Source organism: Ochotona curzoniae, unplaced genomic scaffold, assembly GCF_017591425.1.
Source record: "Ochotona curzoniae isolate NIBS_2020 unplaced genomic scaffold, NIBS_Ocur_1.0 contig_883, whole genome shotgun sequence".
Classification (NCBI taxonomy): domain Eukaryota; kingdom Metazoa; phylum Chordata; class Mammalia; order Lagomorpha; family Ochotonidae; genus Ochotona; species Ochotona curzoniae.
The window spans coordinates 16132624-16153696 of NW_024466599.1; the positions used below are offsets into that span (position 1 = coordinate 16132624).

The 21073-nt window shown below is 43.6% G+C and overlaps 1 protein-coding gene across 5 annotated transcripts in view; it reads right to left on the reverse strand.

Moving 5' to 3' along the window:
- ATAD2B (ATPase family AAA domain containing 2B) overlaps positions 1-21073 on the reverse strand; it is a 153965-nt gene that overhangs the window by 120664 nt on the left and 12228 nt on the right. For 4 of the 5 annotated variants that reach the window (XM_040992904.1, XM_040992903.1, XM_040992906.1 and 1 more), the window contains exon 2: positions 2226-2377. In XM_040992904.1, the coding sequence (XP_040848838.1) occupies positions 2226-2377 (152 nt within the window). Of the gene's footprint in view, positions 1-2225; positions 2378-11044; positions 11471-21073 lie in introns of those variants that run through there. The other variant, XM_040992907.1, reaches the window with a different exon arrangement.

Sequence of the window (21073 nt, forward strand, 5' to 3'; positions counted from 1 at the left end):
TTAAAAAAACTGGCCCACATACATTAACACTGAAACAACTGTATGTACATCACTATTCCCAAAGGATATTCAAACATATAAGCCCATATTTCTCCTTAATGGAAAACTCATAATCTATCTCAAAGTACTTATCGAGACTCAGAAGTCCTGGTTACAATTTGACCTCTATTTTTACCCAATTGCCAACGTTTTTAAAATTTTCACAACTATTAATTTGTTAAGTTGGTGATATTTTTAAAGTTCTTTAGGATTCTTATTTTCAGAGTTAATGCTAAATTTGGGGGGCTCTCATTGTAGCATAGCACGTTAACTGCCGCATGTTGTGCTAACATCACAAAGGGGCACCAGATTGTGTCCCTGAGAACACAGAAGAGGGCCCAAGGGCCTGGACTTTGAGATCCACAGGCAAGACCCCACCATCAGCCCGGCTCAGCCATTTGGGGAGTGACCCAGTCGACAGAAAACCGCATTCTCCAAGCTCTTCCACCCTCAGTGTAACTCATATTTCAAACAAAAATGTACCTAGGTGGAGGCATAATTATCTTGAGTTCTATTCTTCCAAAATATTTTGAGGCTTTTATATATGCAAGGTATAATCATGACCTGTTTCCATAAAGGTTTCTGGGGAGATAAGACATGTGAAATCTGGCATAAATGCATATACACTTGAATAAACCTTAACTTTTTTTGGCAGGGGGGAGGAGGAATGTATTCAGAAAAAGAAGCTTAGCTCATTCTTTCAATAAATACAAATTACAACAGGTAGATCAAGTCTAAAAGTATAATTAAATAGCAGTATTCATTTAAGTCAACACCACATAATGATCTAGACCTGTTTTGTCTCACAAATAAATGACTGTGGGAAAAATTTTAAAAATCAGACTATGATTCATGTATTTTTCCATCTAGTGCCCAGACAATGGAAAACAAAAAGCTTAAACAGGCACCTCTTATGAAACATACTGTAATAAGCACAGACTCCTCGGGGACCAATGATCAGACACAGATGGTCAGAGTCTATACAGCCCAAAGAGTAACAGTATCAAGAATTTACCTACATTTTTAAAAATCAAAAATGAAAATATTAAGTTTCTGAGGGAATGAAAAAAAAAGGGGACTTCATTTCTAATTTTCTTTGTAGTTGACACACCGTCACTACACTTCTGGATGAAAGTCTAGAAAAAATAAAAACAGGTTCTGATTGCAAAGTTTAAATTCTTTCTATATGTGTGATTCTATCTTACCTATGTTAAATAATAAAATTTCCTTTGAAACAAAATAAATAAATTCAATTGAAAACCAAGGAGCCATGGGAAGGCAGTCAAGAACGGCCCAAAGCTTTGGGACCCTGCACCTATGTAGCAGACCTGGAAGAGCTTCCAGCCACTGCAGCCACTTGGGAAGAGAACCAACAGATGGAAGATCTTTGTCTCTTTTTCTCTCTCTGTAAAATCTGCCTTTCCAATAAAAATGAGCAAATCTTTAAAAATGAAACCAACTGGCCAGATTGTGATGTACATATTAAGCCTCCACATGAAACCTTGGCAACCCATATGGGCACAGGTTAGAGTCCTGGCTGCTCCACTTCCAGTCCAGCTCCCTGCTAATGGCCTGGGCAAACAAACAATGGAAGATGTCCCAAGCAGTTATGTCTCTGCGCCAACATGAGAAACCCAGAAAAAGCTCCAGGTTCCAAGTGTCAGCCTGATCCAGCTTTTGGGGAGTACACCAGTTCTGTCTTCCATTTTTCTTTGTAACTCTGCCTTTCAAATTAAAAAAAGTAATAATAATAATAAATAAAAGCTAAAAACAAAATAATGGAAAAGATTTTTTTGAAGATTAAAATTTTTTATCTTTTACTAAGTCAAAAGAAATATCCAATAAAGCCTTAAAAGGGGGAGGTTTTACTTTTCAAATAAATAAATTTTAACCACACTGCATATATTTTATATAAATTTTCAGGATGATACACACGCATTCAAGACCTACCAAAGTCCTTACTGTCATAGCCATTTCTATTACGTATTACAATCTTCATGTAATAGATTTTTCAGCATATTTGGAGAAAACAAAATTACAGGCAAAAATCATACAATGGTTAAGTACAGTTCATGAATATTTACTATAAGATCCTAGTTCCCACAAAAGGGACAAAAATTAGCACTGATATTAGTCCTGAAAAACTCTAAATAATTCAGGAAGAAACGAGCGATGAGTTTGCTCACCTGGTCTGTCCAGTGGTTATGTTCCATTCCTCTCGCTGACCAGCACCACGTGATTTTGATTTGTCTTTGCAAACAGAATCAGGTTGTTTCAAAGTGCGCTTGGCTGGAGGAGAAACGTGGCTATCGCTTAAACTACCATCAACTTCAACTTTCTGAAAGACAACAGTAAACAAAGTCTTAACATTCTTTGATAATCAAGTAAAGTATATTTTTCAACCAATAAATATGAACTGATTCATATTACATTGCAGCAAAATATATTACTCCATATATTCTAAAAATGAGATCAAATTTACAAGCAAAAATGTATGTTTTGATCATTTATACTTTGAAAAACTTCAAGAAAATGTATGACTGCTTAAGGTATGTATATATCTTTTTTTTTTAAGATTTATTTATTTTTATTACAAAGTCAGATATACAGAGAGGAAAAGACACAGAGAGGAAGATCTTCCGTCCAGTGATTCACTCCTGAAGTATGCACAATGGCCGGTGCTGTGCCAATCCAGAGCTAGGAGCCAGGAACTTCCTCCAGGTCTCCCACGCGGGTGCAGGGTCCTAAGACTTTGGGCTGTCCTCAACTCCTTTCCCAGGCCACAAGCAGAGAGCTGGATGGGAAGAGGAGCTGCTGGGATTAGAACCAGCACCCATATAGGATCCTGGGCACATTCAAGGCGACGACTTTAGCCACTAGGCCACTGCGCCAGGCTTGGTATGTATATATCTTAACATAATACAATGTTCTAAAACATTCTACCCCAAACAGGTCTCAACTTCGTTTAATCAGGAAATCACTCTAAATCAGGAAATCAAACTAGTGTAACACAGCTAATTCAGACACAATCAAATTTTACCAAAGTCTCTCTTCCTTTTCTAGATCAAAGATCCTACCCAAAAATACATCCCACATTCAGTTACCAGATCTCCATCAATGTTGGGGGCACTGACCATTTCCTGCCCTGTGATTGGCCCTTTGCCCTGATTGGTGTGCCTTGGTTCTCTTTAAGTTGATTGGTCAAGTTTGACAGTTAAGCGGGGGGCTTGGCGGGGGAGGGGCTGGAGCGTAACGGATATAACGGTGATAACGGTCAACGGACAACGGTCACGACGGGACGGAGGAGCAGAATAAAAGCGCCTTGGAGACTCTCTCAAGTGTCGGGTGATTTCTTCCGCGGGACGGGAGGACCCCCGATATTTGGTACCGTGACTCGGATAGAATATAACTGGTGCTGTGACTCGGACAGAAGATAACTGGCGCTGTGAATCGATAGAAGTCAGCTGGTGAACACCAGGAAGGTAAGCTGAGCAGATCGCTCAGGGAGCCGCTTAGAGCGGGGAATTAGTTACAACTGAGCTTTTTGCTCAGGAAGCCGCAGCAGCGGGGGGCCCATTTAAGCTGAGGTTTCAGGTTACCTCAGGGAGCCGCTGATAGCAGCGGGGACGTGCATGTCAAGTTCGCGGATTAGCGACGAGCCAAGTTCGCAGGGTAGCGACGAGTCGAGTTAGTCAAGTTCGCGGGTAGCGACGAGTCAAGTTAGTCAAGTTCGCGGGTAGCGACCATTAAAGCTGGGTTTTGCGACTATTCAGATTCATTCAGGATCACGGTTTACCGCCATTCAGGGTCGCAGTTTACCGCCATTCAGGGGCGCGGTTTACCGCCATTCACGATCGCGATTTACCGCCATTCAGCGTTGGGGTTTACCGCCATTCAGGGTCGTGGTGTACTGCCCATTCAGGTTTGTGATCTAGCGCCCATTCAAGTTCACAGTTAACGATCAATTTCGCCATTTGACAATCGGTCAAGTTTGCAGGTTAGCGACGATCAGCGGTGTTAGAAATATGGCCAATTTAACTTTTTCGGCGCACATGCAGCCTTTATTGCAGAAACTGCTGACGGTACTGTTGTTTTTGCAAACTATGCAGAGGATCACTCCATGGTTTCTGGAGGAGGGCCTTTTGATCCTGCCACAATGGGAGCACTTAGGCAGAGACTTAGCTAAGGCAGAACACCAGGAGCCCCTTCCTCCAGGAACAGTCAGGATCTGGACATTGATTAAGTCTTGCCTGACTGATGGCACTGATAAATTCAGAGGACGTATACAGGAAGGTGAGAAAGTCTTATGGAAACGCAAAAAAAAAAAAAAAAAAAAAATCAGAATGGATGGTTTGAAGATCCTTAATGATTTCCAGCAGGTATTGGGGTATACTAATTGGATCCAACCATATTTTTGTATTATTAGACAATGCCAAAATTGTGTCCCATTTTTATCCCAGCCTTGCTTTGGGGTTAATCCCTGTGGTCTTATGTCTAATCATATATGGCAGATGGATGTTACCCATGTTCCCAGTTTTGGTTGCCTTTCTTTTGTTCATGTCTCTATTGATACCTGCTCTGGAGTTCTTTATGCCTCAGCTCATACAGGGGAAAAGGTTCAAGATGTTATATCTCACTGCCTTCAGGCTTTTGCAGCCTGGGGAGTCCCCCAGTGTTATAAGACTGATAATGGACCTGCCTATGCAGCCAAAGCATTTGATAAATTTTGTTTTGAATTTGCAATTAAACACTCTACTGGCATCCCATATAATCCCACAGGCCAGGCTGTGGTAGAGCGTGCCCATGCAACTCTCAAAGCATTATTAATAAAACAAAAAGGGGGAGTAGGAGCCACCCTATATCCCAAAAGTCCTAAACATCAATTGGCTTTAGTTACTTATATTTTTAACTTTTTGATTCTGGATTTGGATGGCCATTCTGCTGCCGAACGCCACACTGTTGGCGCAGGCCCCTGCAAAGATTGGGTGATGTGGAAGGATGTTTTAACAAAACAATGGATGGGCCCGCATCCTGTCTTACGACGGACGCGAGGAGCGGTTTGTGTTTTTCCGCAGGATTCTGATGGACCGGTGTGGGTGCCAGAACGTTTGACACGAGTGATAAGAAAGCCGGAGCAAGATGAACCTGTGGACGTGGTGGATGCTGACCAGCCTGATGTTCATTCAGATACCGAGAGGAGACAACCAGAATCTCCAGCTAAAACTGCACCATAAAAGGTGTGCAGCAAATATTGACTCGCTGTCTAGGGCCTTGGAAATGGCCCCCAGAATGGACTGCTGTCAAAGTACTGTGACTCCTAGAAGAGTAGCACCTGATCTTGCTGTGACCAATTTATTTCCTACCTGTTCAAATTGTGCCTTTGTGGGGTATAACTATATATATGGTAACCCTGTTCAATCTGTTTCTGCTCAGTCTTGGAATGTCTGGGTACTTTGCACTAATAGGGGTGGGTGTTCAGATATATCAGCTTTTGCATTTATTGATAAGGTAGTGATAAGAAATTGTAATTATAGTAGTAGTAGTTCTAGAATATGGGAAGAAAATGTTAAAGTTAATTGCAGTTGTTATGTTATCTATAATGCTATTTATGTATGTGTACAAGCTCCATTTATGTTTATTGTTAATTGCTCTGTAGTTAAGTGAGCCCTTAACCAGTGTTGGAATGGCTCTGGCACTGTGGTGCTGGTACGCATTCCACAACTTATTTCCATCATATGGGGACCTCCTGTGTGCTTAGTCTACCTGGAATGTGTGTCACTCCCTCTATTGTCACCAATGGTTCCCGAGCACTGAATTTGTCCAGAGAATTATCCGCTACGCTATCCCCTAGTGGAAGCTGGTCCATACGACAAAAGTAGAGATTGCCACAGTAAAGCAATGGACAAATTGCATACTAAAGGATCTTTCCTTTGCACACCAATGGGCTGGTATAGTAGCCATGGGCCTTATATCATTCTTTGGGGTCTGTGGATGCTTCATCCTTGAGCACAGCGTCAGCAGCAGTAACAGCAGCTGCTAGTGCAAGCTGTGCTTGCCCTTCACAGCAGATAATCCCTAAAAGTCTGGCTAGGCATGCTGGACCGGTAGCCAGAGACGGGTAAGTATCCGATATGGCTTCACCAACCTAAGACAGGTGCCACGTTCCTAGCCACGTGGTTAGCCCATGATGGGTAAGGGGAGCCTGAACTCGGAACACCTAAGACAGGCACGGTCCCTTGCTTAATAAAACAAGAAGGGGGAGCTGTTGGGGGCACTGACCATTTCCTGCCCTGTGATTGGCCCTTTGCCCTGATTGGTGTGCCTTGGTTCTCTTTAAGTTGATTGGTCAAGTTTGACAGTTAAGCGGGGGGCTTGGCGGGGGAGGGGCTGGAGCGTAACGGATATAACGGTGATAACGGTCAACGGACAACGGTCACGACGGGACGGAGGAGCAGAATAAAAGCGCCTTGGAGACTCTCTCAAGTGTCGGGTGATTTCTTCCGCGGGACGGGAGGACCCCCGATACATCAATACAGTACAGTGAGTTTCCACTCTCGTCCCATGTTTATGCCTTTGATTCTCTAGGATCCCCTCATCTAGGGTTACCTGGCATTCCTCATAACCACACTGAGGCCACATGCTCCTAGAACATACAGAAATGATGCTTTTATCACTAGGAATGTTAGCCTTGATTCCTTGGCCAAGTTGAAGTCTGCCAGATTTCTCCTCTGTAAACTGAATTAGTATTTCCTTTAAATCTGGTTAGATTCTGGAGATTTATATAGCTAATTCACCAACATCCTATTTCTAATCAAATCTCCACCCTCCAGCGTTAGCATTCATTGATGGGTCTGCATGAGCCAGGGATACTAGGCTACAGCATTGAAGGCAAAGGCTGAGACAAGTAAGGGGCTAAGCCAACTGGGTTGAGCAACCACTGGGAAATTAGGGCTGGGAATAGGTTCGGCTGGGGAGCTGTGAGAATACACCCTTACCGGGTTGGGGTTCCCACGGGAGAGTGTGGGAGACAGAGTGGGGGTTGTGTTCTGGTTTGGATATGGATGCAATCTCCCCTGGCACAAGTGTGGACTGGGGCTGGGCGCACCTAACCAGACTAAACGCCAGTACCATCTGGTGCTTTGGAGAACCTGGGGAGATATAGGACAGGCTAGGCTAGGTCTCTGCCCCTAATGAGCCATCTGTGAGCAGTGTCTGGGTATGGACAAGCATTGGCTGAACTGAAACATCCAACAGTAAGAACCAGAATGGATTGAAGGCCTGCAAGGAAAGGTCACTGTTCCTGCCAGGACAGGAGATGGACTAAGTGGGGCTGGCTCATGGATCCACCAGTATGCGCGAGGTCTGGCATATGGAGAGGTTCTGATGGAAGAGTTTGGGCATCTCCTCTGCAGGGACACAGTCCCTGCAGGTGAGCACAAGAACCACGATAGGGAGCAGCCCAGCACAGGACAACAAAAGATACCAACCAACATACCTTTGGCATAGCTCGGGGGCTGACCAGGCTGAACCCATTCACATCACCCACTGGCAAATCCAAGCACCAGAACATAGTCTGGTCAGGCCAGGTATGGTCACAACACATACCAGTGCACATTATAGCTGGGACTGGACGCCTGCCAGGCTGGGCTAGGCTATAACCCTCACCAACGTCAGCTGGACTTGGGGGTTGGCCGGGCTGGGACAGGCTACAATACCCACTGGCAAATGCCAAGGTGAGGCGGCCAGTACCAGACTGGGCCACAGCTCCAACCAACACATGATCAGGACCCTCAGAGCATGCCCCATGTCTGGGTCCTGCGATGGGTGAGAGGCTGGATGGGACTTTTCCCTTTATCTCTTCCCTTAACCTAATACAGAAAAAAATAATAATATTAATGTGGAAACAATGGCCTTACCCACTTTCCTGTAGCCCTTGACCCTTTGTGTCCTAATCAACTATGTAAAGAATACCAAAATAGGGCCCAGTGCTATGGCCTAGTGGCTAGAGTCCTGGCCTTGATCACACCAGGATCCCATATGGGTGCCAATTCTAATCCCAGTAGCTCCATTTCCCATCCAGCTCCCTGCTTGTGGCCTGGGAAAGCAGTCGAGCCCAAAGCCCAAAGCCTTAGGACCTGCACCCACAATGGGAGGTCTGGAAGAAGTTCCTGGCTCCTAGCTTCGGGTCGGTACAGCACCAGCCAGTGCGGTTACTTGGGGAGTGAATCATCCGACAGAAGATCTCTCTCTGTCTCTCCTCCTCTCTGTATATCTGAATTTGTACTTTAAAAATAAATAAATATTTTTAAAAAGATCACCAAAATAAAAGAATTTTTTAAAAGTTAAATAATCTTTTAAACAAAAAAAAAATCTTTAAAAAAGAAAAGAAACTGGAGCAGCCAAGACTAGAACCAGTGCCCACATGGGATGTTAGCACTGCATGCTGAAGGAGTGAGCCTGTGAGTTACTATACTGGTTCCACCAGAAAACAGTACTTATCCTAATAATCTCCCAGATTAGCCACATTCACATCAGAGTTTAAAAACACTATTATATAACACTCAAATGCAGTCTGAGGCCTGGCGGTGTGGCCTACTGGCTAAAGTCCTCGCCTTGAACACGCCAAGATCCCATATGGGCGCCGGTTCTATCCCGGCAGCCCACTTCCCTTCCAGCTTCCTGCTTGTGGCCTGGGAAAGCAGTCCAGGACAGCCCAGAGCTTTGGGACCCTGCACCCACGTGGGAGACCTGGAAGAGGTTCCTGGCTCCTGGCTTCAGATGGGCATAGCATCAGCCGTTGTGGTCACTTGAGGAGTGAATCACCGGACAGAAGATCTTCCTCTCTGTCTCTTCTCCTCTCTGTATATCTGACTTTGTAATAAAAATAAATAAATAAATTTTTTTTTTAAAAAAAGCAGTCTGTAAAAACCAAAAAAATAAATAAATAAATAAAGCAGTCAGTGAGGAAGCAAAACCATGTAACCAAGGTATTATCTGTGAATACAGAATCTATTACCTAGAAACTACCTGACCCATCTAGATAGCTCAGGCCAATTACTCCTTTTAATCAAACAGAATCACTAAATTAGCATTATAGTTTGGCATGTTAATTCACGTCTGCAGTGCCAGTGTCCCATAGAACACCAGTTCCAACCCAGCTCCCCGTTAATGTGCAAGGCAAACCTGCAGCACGTGGTCCAAGTGCTTGGCTCCCTGTATCGACCTGAGCTGATGGAGGTTCCAGGCACCTGCCTTTGGCCTGGCACAGTCCCAGATGGATGAGGCTAGATGAAACAGCAAACAGAATATCTCTTTCTCTCCCTCTCCCTCTGTTAACTCTCTGCCTTTCAAACAAACAAATTTTTTGTAAAATTCCAATCTTTCATTCTTCTTTCTTTATAAAAACAATGGCAGAGAAATCTCCTTTTCTGCTCTTTTTAAGACAGAAAAACACACAGACCTCCCATCCACTGGTTTACTCCTACAGCTGGGGCTGGCCGAAGCCAAAGCTGGGCATCTGAAATTTAACCTCAAATTCCCCATGGGTGGCATCATTCACTGCCTTTCCAGGCACATAAGCATGAAGCCAGATCAGAGACAGAGCTGTGGGGAGTCAAGCCTACACTCCAAAGTGGAATGCTAGAATTGCAAGGGGCAGCGTCACTTGCCGTGCCGCACCTGCCCCTGGAGTAGCAACTTAATGAACAGGCCAAATAAAAGCCACCCCAATTACTTATCCCTTGAAATTCATCTCAAGATCCACTTCTTCCACAAAATTTCCCTAAAAGTATCTAAGCTATAGTACTCCTTTTCCCCGTCTAGCTGTACCGTACAAATGTACATCTTCATAACATTTCACAAACTCAATAGTTAAGCCTTCTTTCTTCAAGAAACATGTGCAGGTACTCTGAAAAGCAAGTGTTACAGACTGCTGGATCACTAACAGAAAAACTGTAACATGTAAGATCCAGGATTTTTTTTTTAAATAAGCAGAGTAGAAAATTCTAGCCAGCAATTTAGCTGAATGTGGATATTTACTGGGCATTTCCACCTCCCACTGTTTCTTTCCCATTTCATTCAGAATTATCTGCTGCCCACCTACTCCATGAATCAGTAATTATCTGAATTACTCATGACAGAGGTATAACCTGCTGAACTAGATCTCTGGAGCTGGAACATTTTTAACAAGGGCCTAAGTGATTCTTAGCACACAAATTTGAAGATCTTTGGCATATAATAATAGTTCAAACCGGTGGGAGCACATCACCCTGTCTACTATATTACTTCTCTGTGCAAACAAGGTTGCAGCCTTAACTTTGCTCTAAGACAGAGGCCTCCAAAGAAATTAAAGAATGTAGGTAAAAGCAAACCACGAAGATGTAAATAAGTACAAGATAATTACTTAAACACCATTTAATTAACATCAAGCTTTGGGAAATATTTTATCTTCAAACCTGGTACTAACAATTCATCTTTAATAAAAGGTGATAAACTCAGCCCTCATTTTTTCATCTTCAAAGCAGTTCCAGCTAATTATAACCTAACCCTTTAAGGGAAGGCGTTACTAGTTTCATGACAAAGAAGCCTAAGCAAGATTATGCAATCTGCACACAGCTATTTAAGTAACCTATGTCACAACAATTATAGTCCGTCTGTACAATACTTAGCCCAGACTAAGGGAATAATTTCGTTTAGCAAAAACTTATTGCAGTCCTAACACATGGAAGGCAGTAGTAAGAAAGATGAATAAAAACTACTTGAATGCAATTCGCAATATATTAAGACGACAGTCATAATGAGACATATCACATTACAGTTATAATGATCACAGTAATTCTCTGAAAGCAAAAATAAAAATAGGAAGAAGTGACTGTTATGAATAAAAGGCTATAAATAATAAAGAATTTATTTTTTTCATTGTTTTATGACACTGTTTAATAGGCACTGGTCTCCCTCCCCCTCCCGGTGTCCCTCCCCGCCCTTCTGCTCTCCCCTCCAGCCTTACAATGGGGATCTTTCATGAATTTTCACAAGTCTGTCATGCTGTCCCTGAGGTGTCTGCCAACAACGTAGGATATTATCAGCCATTTCGCTAGGAGTCCATTCTTGTACTGCATGTATGATGCAATGCTTCTCTGCTTCCACCTATGAAAATATTGATTTCCACTACACTTCCATTATGCATGCCCCGATAACAAGGAATTTAAAAGATAATGTCCAAAAGCTAGTGTTGTGGCTTAACAGGTGAAGCAGCCACCTGTAGTGCCAACATCCACTATAGTCATGGCTGCCCCACTTTCAATCCAGTTCCCTACTAATCTGCCTGGGAAAGCAGTGGAAGACAGCCTAAGTGCTCAGACCCATGCAAAGCCAGTGGCGCCTCGCTCTGGCCTGGCCCAGCCAAAGCCATTATAAGCATTTGGGGAGTAAACCACCAAACAGAAAATTCATTCTCTTCTCTCCTCTCTCTTCTCTTCAAATCAATACATAAGTAGAGATTCCTTCTTTAAAAATGAGGTATTTGAGGGCAGCACTGTGCTCAGGCTAAGCCTCTGCCTGTGGCACCAGCATTCCATATGGGCACCACAGGCTGCTCTACTTCCAATTTAACTTTATGTGCCTGAAAAGCAGTGCAGGATGGTCCAACTGCTTGGGTCCCTGCAGCAACGAGGGAGACCTGGAAGAAGCTCCTGACTCCTGGCTTCACACCTGCCTAGCTCTGGCTATTGGATCATGTGAGGAGTGAGCCAGCAGATGGAAGATTCTTCTCTATTTGTAACTCTTCCATATAAGAAAAAAGAAAAATTAAGAAAACATCATGTTATTAAAAAAAAAACTGGGCATGGACTTTAAAAAATTATAATAATAATTTGGAATGTTAGATTTGAAATTCTACCAAGAAATTCAGGGAGGTATCCTTCACACTATGGCAACTGGGCTTATAAAACAAAAGTAGTAGAGAAAGATATGAAATTAAATTTTAAGTCACAAATAATATACAGAATGGAAAAATGAGAGGGGAGAACGAAAACTTTCAAAATGCCTACATTCACGGGATAAGTAAAGGGGCTTTCAAAGAGGGAGAGATTGAGACTTTCACTAAATAAGAGAAGTCCAATTTTGTTTCAAAAAACCATAACACAAAAAAGCTGATAAGCCCGTGGATCTGTAATTAGGAAGTCACTGTTCCTCCTCTTTCTGTGACATGCTGGGTGGAAATCAATCGCTGCAGAACTGAGTGAGGTGAGAAAGTACAGGTAATGACTGCAAAGCTACAGCACTAACAAAGAAGTAAAACAACCTTTTTTTTGTCTCTTTCAAACCTGCCCTTACAAATGATACTTCAAGATGGTCTCTTGACAGAGAAGAGGAATAACACCCACCAAAACCAAAGGCAAATGTGAAGAACATCCCAGTAAAATGACAACAGAAGACTAAATCAATGAACAACCCATTGCTAAAATGACAGCACCAAATTACCATCCATACATATTAACCCTGAATGTAAATGCCTTAAGCTCAATCAAATGTCATAGACTAATAGACTGGATTAAAAAACAAAACCCTGGGCCCGGCGCCATGGCCTAGCAGCTAAAGTCCTTGCCTTGCACCCTCCGGGATCTCATATGGGCGCCGGTTCTAATCCCAGCAGCTCCATTTCCCATCCAGCTCCCTGCTTGTGGCCTGGGAAAGCAGTTGAGGACGGCCCAAAGCCTTGGGACCCTGCACCCAGGGGAAGACCTGGAAGAGCTCCTGGCTTCATATTGGCTCAGCTCCAGCCATTGTGGCTGCTTGGGGAGTGAACCATCGGACGGAAGACCCTCCTCTCTGTCTCTCCTCCTCTCTGTATATCTGTCTTTCCAATAAAAATAAATAAATCTTTAAAAAAAATCTGTTGCCTAGAGGAGACACATTTCACCAGCAAAAATCAGCAGAAACTATATCTCGTGGATTTTGAATTTTTTGTTGTTAGTTTCATCTCTTCAAAACACTTTCTTCTGCTTAAATTCTTCAATGACTCATAGATCAGAGTAGCATAATTTTTTTCAAGAAAGTTCTTAATTTTCTTTTCCATTTCTTCAGCGACATATTAGTCATTCAGTAGCATATTATTTATTTTTTTATTTCGTTTTATGACACAGTTTCATAGGCTCTGGGATTCCCCCAGCCCTTCCCCAAACCCTTCCCCCATATTTATTCCTTCATATTGTTACAGTAGTACAGATCATATCCAGTCATGATTCCTTCATTGTGGGTATGGACCATGCAGAGAGTCCAGCAGCCCATTGTCCAGAGAAATTCAACAGTTTCATTGGGAGACCATCCTTGGTCTGAAAGTAGAGATGGTAGAATATCATCTCCTCCAATGAGATGTCACTACACTTTTTCAACAACAGGAAGAAACAGCAAAATTAACCACATCATGAAGCCAATCAACATGGTATTGAGTGACCAACATGTTAGAAAATGCAAGTTCTTAACCACATCCTGTAACTACTTCCTTGACATCTCAATTTTTTTTTTTTTTTTAATATACAGAGAGGAGGAGAAACAGAGAGGAAGATCTTAAATCCAATGATTCTCTCCCAGAGTGACAGCAAAGGCCAGCGCTACACCAACCGGAAGCTGGGAACCAGGAACCTCTTTCAGATCTCCCACACAGATGCAGGGTCCCAAAGCTTTGGGCCGTCCTCGACTCCTTTCCCAGGTCAGGGAGCTGGATGGGAAGCAGGACTGCCGGGATTAGAACTGGCACTCATATGGGATCCCGGCGTGTTCAAGGCAAGGACTTTATCCGCTAGGCCACTGCATTGGGCCTGACATCTCAATTTTAGTATATACACAACCTGCTGCTATAAACCTGTTTATTTTTCCTTCTCCCAAGCTAACATGTTTTTGAGTTTGACCTAAATCAGAGTGGCACAGGAACAGTGGAAGCATCAACATTATATATATATATACATATATATATATACTAAGCACAAACTTAACATCAAAGTTTCTTTTTTTTTTTTAAGATTTATTTTTATTACAAAGTCAGATATACAGAAAGGAGGAGAGACAGAGAAGAGGGTCTTCCGTCCAATGATTCACTCCCCAAGGGACAGCAATGGCCGGTGCTGTGCCGATTCGAAGCCAGGAGCCGGGAACCTGGAACCTCTTCCAGGTCTCCCACATGGGTGCAGGATCCTAAGACTTTGGGTCATCCTCGACTCCCTTCCCAGGCCACAAGCAGGGAGCTGGATGGGAAGTGGAGCTGCTGGGATTAGAACCATTGCCCATATGGGATCCTGGCGCGTTCAATGTGAGGACTTTAGCTGCTAGGCCACGCTGCCAGGTCCAACATCAAAGTTTCTATGCAGTTACATCTTATTTAACCTTAACAATCATAAATTGATAATGTTTTTTGGGGAGAAAATTAAGCCACAATTTAAACTTTGCAGTATATAGTGATGAAGCATGGATTTACAGAATTTTGCATTTTAACAATTGAAGAATAGAAAAGTTTTAGGCAGGAGGCAGGGAAATCCCCAACAACCCAGTAAGTGAGGAAGAATTTAACTCTACATCCTGCCTCGTAAAATCTGGGAGAAGAAAATAGGGAGCCTGACCAGTAAGTACAGGCTGAGCGATTATAGGCTAATTGGCCTTTTCCCTGACTGTTCCAGACTTTCTATATCCATGTCTCTCTCTATCTGAAAAGCCAGATGGGAAGCCTGATCAGTAAGGTACAAGCTGTGTGATTATCAGCTAGCTGACCTTTATTAATATCTATCTGAACTAATTTTGGGGCTCACAAGCAACCCTGATAGTTGGTGTAAGAGAGGCTTGGGAGCCAAGGCTGGAACTAGACAAGGACCAGAGGAAGCTCCTCTCCTGAGTCCAAAAGGAGATTTACGACCCTTTTATCTCTGAGTAACCACCTGGGGCTTCTGGCTGTAGTTCCCAGACCCTATGAGAGGGTTTGGGGCTGCTACCATCCCGTGTGGGAGATCCAATAGGAAATGAGTGACCCCAGAGTTCTCGGCCTCCGAGGGCATTCATATTCCCTGTGGTCTCCTGGCAATTGGGGTACGGTTCTCGGTGTCCTTACTGGCAATCCTGGACGAAGTATCCATCGCTTCTGCGGCGAAAGCACTTGGGAGGCCTGCGGGGGTCTCCGGGACTAAGACAAAGACCTCCCCTCATCCTCCTGTCCACCCTGACATCCCTCCTGCTCTGCACACACAGCCTCCTTGTAAGAGGGTGTCAGGCTTGTTCTTGGATCCCACCACACGTTTCTATGGCTTTTCTAATGTCTAAGGCCGTTAAGAACTTGTTATCTATAAGTAACAAGTTACACTTAAAGTCTCCTCAAACATTCTAAGGTGGAGAATTTCTCTGCACTCCTGACCTGTAGTGGAACAAGAGTAACATGTTATTTAACTTCATGGTGTTGTTAATGTCTTTTTTTTCTTCCTGTTGTTGATTTTGTTTTGTTGCTCGTCATTTAAGGGGATGTACAGTAACTGTAAAGGAGACTATGATATCCACATGTGAGAATACAATGCAGTATGCATCTCTACTTTCAGATCAAAGATGGAGTCCCAGTGAAACTGCTTACTACATCAGACAATAGGATGCTGGACTCTGCCATTGTCCATGCCCACAATAATGGACATATGACTGTTTATGAAAAAACTACACTATAGTAATGATATAGGGGAACTAAGTGAGGGGGGGATTGAGAAGGGGATACGGGTAATCCCAGGGACTTATGGAACTGTATCATAAAATGATAATAATGATAATAAATAAAAGATTATAAATACATAAATAAATAAAGAGGCTACAAAATCAGGGTAAAAACTTTATATAAAAAAAACCTGGTTTCTAGGGTCTGGTGCTGTAGCCTAGTGACTAAAGCCCTCACCTTGAACACGCCGTGATCCCATATGGGCACCAGTTCTAATCCTGGCCAACCTGATTCCCATCCAGCTCCCTGCTTGTGGCCTGGGAAAACAGTTGAGGATGGTCCAAAGCCTTGGGAACCTGCACCCACCTGGGAGACCTGAAAGAAGCTCCTGGCTCCTGGCTTCAGATTGGCTCAGCTCCAACCATTGTGGCTGCTTGGAGAATGAACCATCGGATGAAAAATCTTCCTCTGTCTCTCCTCCTCTGTGTATATCTGCCTTTCCAATTAAAATAAATAATTAAAAAAAAAAAACGGGTTTCTTGAAAACAGAAGAAAATATACAAGATAATAAGTCTTTTGAATAGCAAGGTAACTAAAGAGAAAAAGATACTCAAAGAAAAAGGAAACAGAGTAGGAATTTCTCTCCAGACCCTCAAGTCAGATCAGAAAGTATATAGACAAGTACAATCTTTTCCAACTTCTTCAATACGACCTTTTGTCTACCTTTCCCTTTTTATTTAAAGTACTCCCGTTTCCATGAGAAGGCTTATAATGCAGTCCTTTTTGTTCCTTTCATTTTGTGCAAAGAGTACACGGAGCCCATGGTCAGCATGGCTGCACGAAAGCAGCACTCACTGCTCTGGCCCTGCTGAGGGCTAACACTTGGAAACAGGAGGAAAGCCACAGGCACACCAAGTGTCTACGTCTTACTGATCTGAGTAATGGCTTACTCTTAGTAGTTCAGTATTTCCAGGCAATTATCATGAATGCATACATGAAAGAAAAGAATCATAGAAAAGAGCAGTTGGCTGAGTTGTGGAAAGATAAAAACAGTCTACAATAATTTAAAACACATTTTTCCTTTCAGATAAAAATTTCTGGAAGGTTGAGGCTTTGGGAGTGGGGGTGGATCTGAAAGCACCACATTACTTAAAATGAAGAAGAGGCAGAAGTGGATACTGCATATTGCTCAGAATTACAAGGGATGAAAACCAATCTTATGCTGCAGCACTATCACTGTAACTCAGAAACTAGGATTAACCTCGTAAGATAAGTAGAACCGGGAGAGGTAGTACAAGCAACAAATACTCCGCCTGCACCCTGAAAATGGACCCGGTTTCAAAGATATTTGCTCGGCTTTGCAGGATTAATGTAACTTCATAAACTGATTATCATTGGTGACCCATTCGTCCCTCATACAAAGAAAATTAAGCAATCATTTTTCTGTTAGACAGTAAAGATAGTGAAGTAATAAAGTGGCCCCTGCCCTAATGCAAGCTAAAGTCTAACACCTTAACTTAAACCTGACAGTGAGCGGGGGCAAAAATCCATCTAAGAGACGGACAGACATAACCCTAGCAATTAGGACGACAGCAGGGTGTGAGGCTCCAGCTCCTGACTCTAGCTTCCTGGTGCTAAGGCAAACCCCGGGAGTCAGGTGATAGCTCAGGTAACTAGGTTCCACCACCCACCGGGGAGACTTGCATTCCTGGCTCCAGCATTGGCCCAGCCCAGTTCCAGCCATTGCAAGCATTTGGGAAGTGAACCACCAAAGACCACCCACAGCCAGTATTCTCTGCCTCTCAAATACAGAAATTATTTTTTTTTTTTACAATAAAGATGAATACAGATCCAGTATTTCCCTCCAGCTCCGTTTGTGGCCTGGGAAGACACTGGAGGGATGGTCCAAAGCCTTGGAACCCTGCACCCACAGGGAAGACCCAGAAGAGCTCCTGGCTCCTGCTTTTGGATTGGCTCAGCTCCAGCTGTTGCAGCCACTTGGAGAGTGAATCAGCGGACAGAAGATCTTCCTCTCTGTCTTTCCTTCTCTCTGTTTATCTGACTTTCTGGTAAAAATAAAATAAATCTAAATAAATAAATACACACATACATACATACATTTTTTTAAAAAGAAATAATTAAAAGCTAGAGAGGGGAGTGAACATTGTAGCAGAACTGGCCGAGCTGCCGCTGGGGAAGCCAGTACCTCTGACAGAGTACCAGCGTAAATGCAGGTCCCTCTGAGTCCTATCCAGTCTCCTGCTAATATGCCTAGGATGCAGTAGATGGCAGCCCAAGTACCTGCATCCCTAATACTCAGGCAGGAGACCCAGATACAGTCCCTGTGAGAACAGAAGCTCAAGGACCCTGGGCCACCTAGTACTGCCTCCTCAGGCAGATTAGCAGGAAGCTAGATAGAAGTGAAGCAACCAGGACTGGAATCAGTGCCCATGTGATGCTGGCACTGTAGAGTGTGGCTTAACCATCTATGCCACAGCGCATGACCCGTCAGAATGTTTTAACTGCTAAATAGGAGCAAATGCTATGACGCAGTAGTTTAAGCCACTTCTCGTAATGCCTACTGAGTGCCAGACTGAGTCCCAGCCACTTCACTTTCCATTCAAATCCTGGCTGAAGCACCTGGAAAACAGATGTTCCAAGCTATGGATCCCTGCTATCCAGATGGAGTTCCTGGTACTGGCTTCTCCCTGGCCCAGCCCCTAGCTTTTCATCCCTTTGGGGGAGTGAACCACTTTTGGCAAGTGAACCAACAGATGTCTGTCACTTTGCCTTTCAAATAAACACATCTTAAAAAAAAAAAAAAGAAAAAGGCTAAATAATGCTAAATATCAACAGGGATATGGAGATACAAAAACTCTCCCGCACTGCTCCTAAGAGTGGGGACGACAGCAGCAAATCTGGAGGTAATGCTATTTTAATTAAATGTATACCCTGTTCTATTCCTAGGTGTCCAAGAAATTCCCACATCACGTACACAAGGGACATGGTAAGAGGGGATTAACCGCAACAATACTGACAGTAGCAAGGAATTAGAAGCAGTCCAGCTTCTCCTCACCAGGAGTATAGCTGAAATGCAGTGGAGGTAAAGCATTACTGCTGCTAGAAGTAACTGTATCTAACACCCACTTCCCAAATGAAAACAGTGGTATGTCAGAAATACAATAAAATGAACTTTACAGCTAAATACCACTATGAAAACTTAAAATACATGCACTAATTCAAGAAAGAGTGCAGCTGGTACAAACATGTTAAAGAAAACTGAATGTACCAACTGCTTTTTAGGGAAAACAAACATTAAACTATGATTGTGCCAGACAACTCAGAACTGTTCTGAACTAAGCAGAATCCATATCGTCCTACCTACTGACCTCTATTCTCTGTAGCCTAAGACAAGATTAAAAAGAAAAACAAACAGTGATATAGAGGAACTAGGTCGGGGGAGGGAATTGGGGAGGGGATAAGGGAATATGGAACTGTATCATAAAATGATAATAATAATAAAATTTTTTTAAAAAAACAATTCAGTATTCTGCTTTTTACTGTGATGAAATCCCAGACTTCACAGCACCAACAAAACACATGAACCTCGTGAATACTTACAAAGTTACTATATTACATTTATTCAAGACATTATGTCGCAGGACTTTACAACCAGACTCAAAACTCCAACCATGGTGAAAATCACAGGATCTAAGGTCTGACCATGGAATGTGTGTCAGAACAGTCTCCTTAGTCGCTGAGTCCTGTATAGTGGACGGCATGCCCAGATGCTCAAGCTGAGCTGACAACCAGTTCACTTAACCCTGCAGAGAACATCTAGTACCACGAAGGGCGGAACAAATTGGAGAGCTCTCCCAATCAAGCTTTGAAAGCAAGTATGGGCCCGGCACGGTGGCTCAGTGGTTAAGGCCCTCGCCTTGCACGCCCAGGATCCCATATGAGCGCCGGTTCTATCCCAGCAGCCCCGCTTCCCTTCCAGCTCCCTGCCTGTGGCCCGGGAAAACAGTCGAGGATGGCCCAAGGCTTTGGGACCCTGCACCCGTGTGGGAGACCCAGAAGAGGCTCATGGCTTCGGATTGGCATAGTATCGGCCCGTTGCGCTCACTTGGGGAGTGAATCATCGGACGGAAGATCTTCCTCTCTGTCTCTCCTCTCTGTACATCTGCCTTTCCAATAAAAACATAATAAAAATAAATATTAAAAAAAAAAGAAAGCAAGTATGTTAGTGAATCAAGATCTAAGGTAGACTATGTCAGGCAATGGACGTTGGAAGGATTTCCTCAATAGGCTCTCAGAACTACTGAAACCACTTGAGCAGTCTCTTAGAACATGTTCCACCTCAGGGACCCTGAGATAATGTCAGGTGGCCATCACCCATTCCTGGTGACTGATGCAATGGTTAGGCTGCTGGGAGCGTTCCCCTTCCCTTCTCTCCCCATTTTCCCTAGGTATAGGAAGAAAAAACAAGATTGTAGGCAGTTGTCTCATTCACTTTCCCCCATTCCTCAACTCTCCCTAAATCAGTGCTCCACACGGGCATGCATCTCTCTCAACTATGTAAACTAAACATCCTCAAAAATATTTTTTTTTAATTTTTACAAATTTAAAAATAAGGCCCAACATCATGACTCAATGGCTAAATCCTCATCTTGTACACACCAGAATCCCATATGGGCACCGTTTTATGTCCCGGCTGCTCCACTTCCCATCCATCTCCCTGTTTGCAGCCTGGGAAAGAAGTCAAGGACAGGGCCCGGCGCAGTGGCGCAGTGGGTAAGGTCCTCGCCTTGCACGCCCAGGATCCCATATGGGCGCCAGTTCTAATCCCAGCAGCCCCGCTTCCCTTCCAGCTCCCTGCCTGTGGCCCGGGAAGGCAGTCGAGGACTACCCAAAGCCTTGGGACCCTGCACCCGCGTGGGAGACCCGGAAGAGGCTCCTGGCTTCAGATCAGCATAGTATCGGCCGTTGCGCTCACTTGGGGAGTGAATCATCGGACGAAAGATCTTCCTTTCTGTCTCTCCTCTCTGTATATCCACCTTTCCAATAAAAAAAATAATAAAAATAAATCTTTAAAAAAAAGAAAAAAAAGAAGTCAAGGACAGCCCAAAGCCTTGGGACCCTGCACCTGCACCAATGTAGGAGGCCCAGAAGAAGCTCCTGGCTCCTTGCTTCAGATTGGTTCAATTCAGTCCATTGTAGCCACTTGGGGAGTGAAGGAGCTGGGACTCAATCCCACACTTACCACAACATCTATCCCAGAACAAGATTCAAATGATTCCGCCCTTTAGCCACTGACATAGTATGTCACCTCCTCCTCAACTCTTACCTCCTCAGATG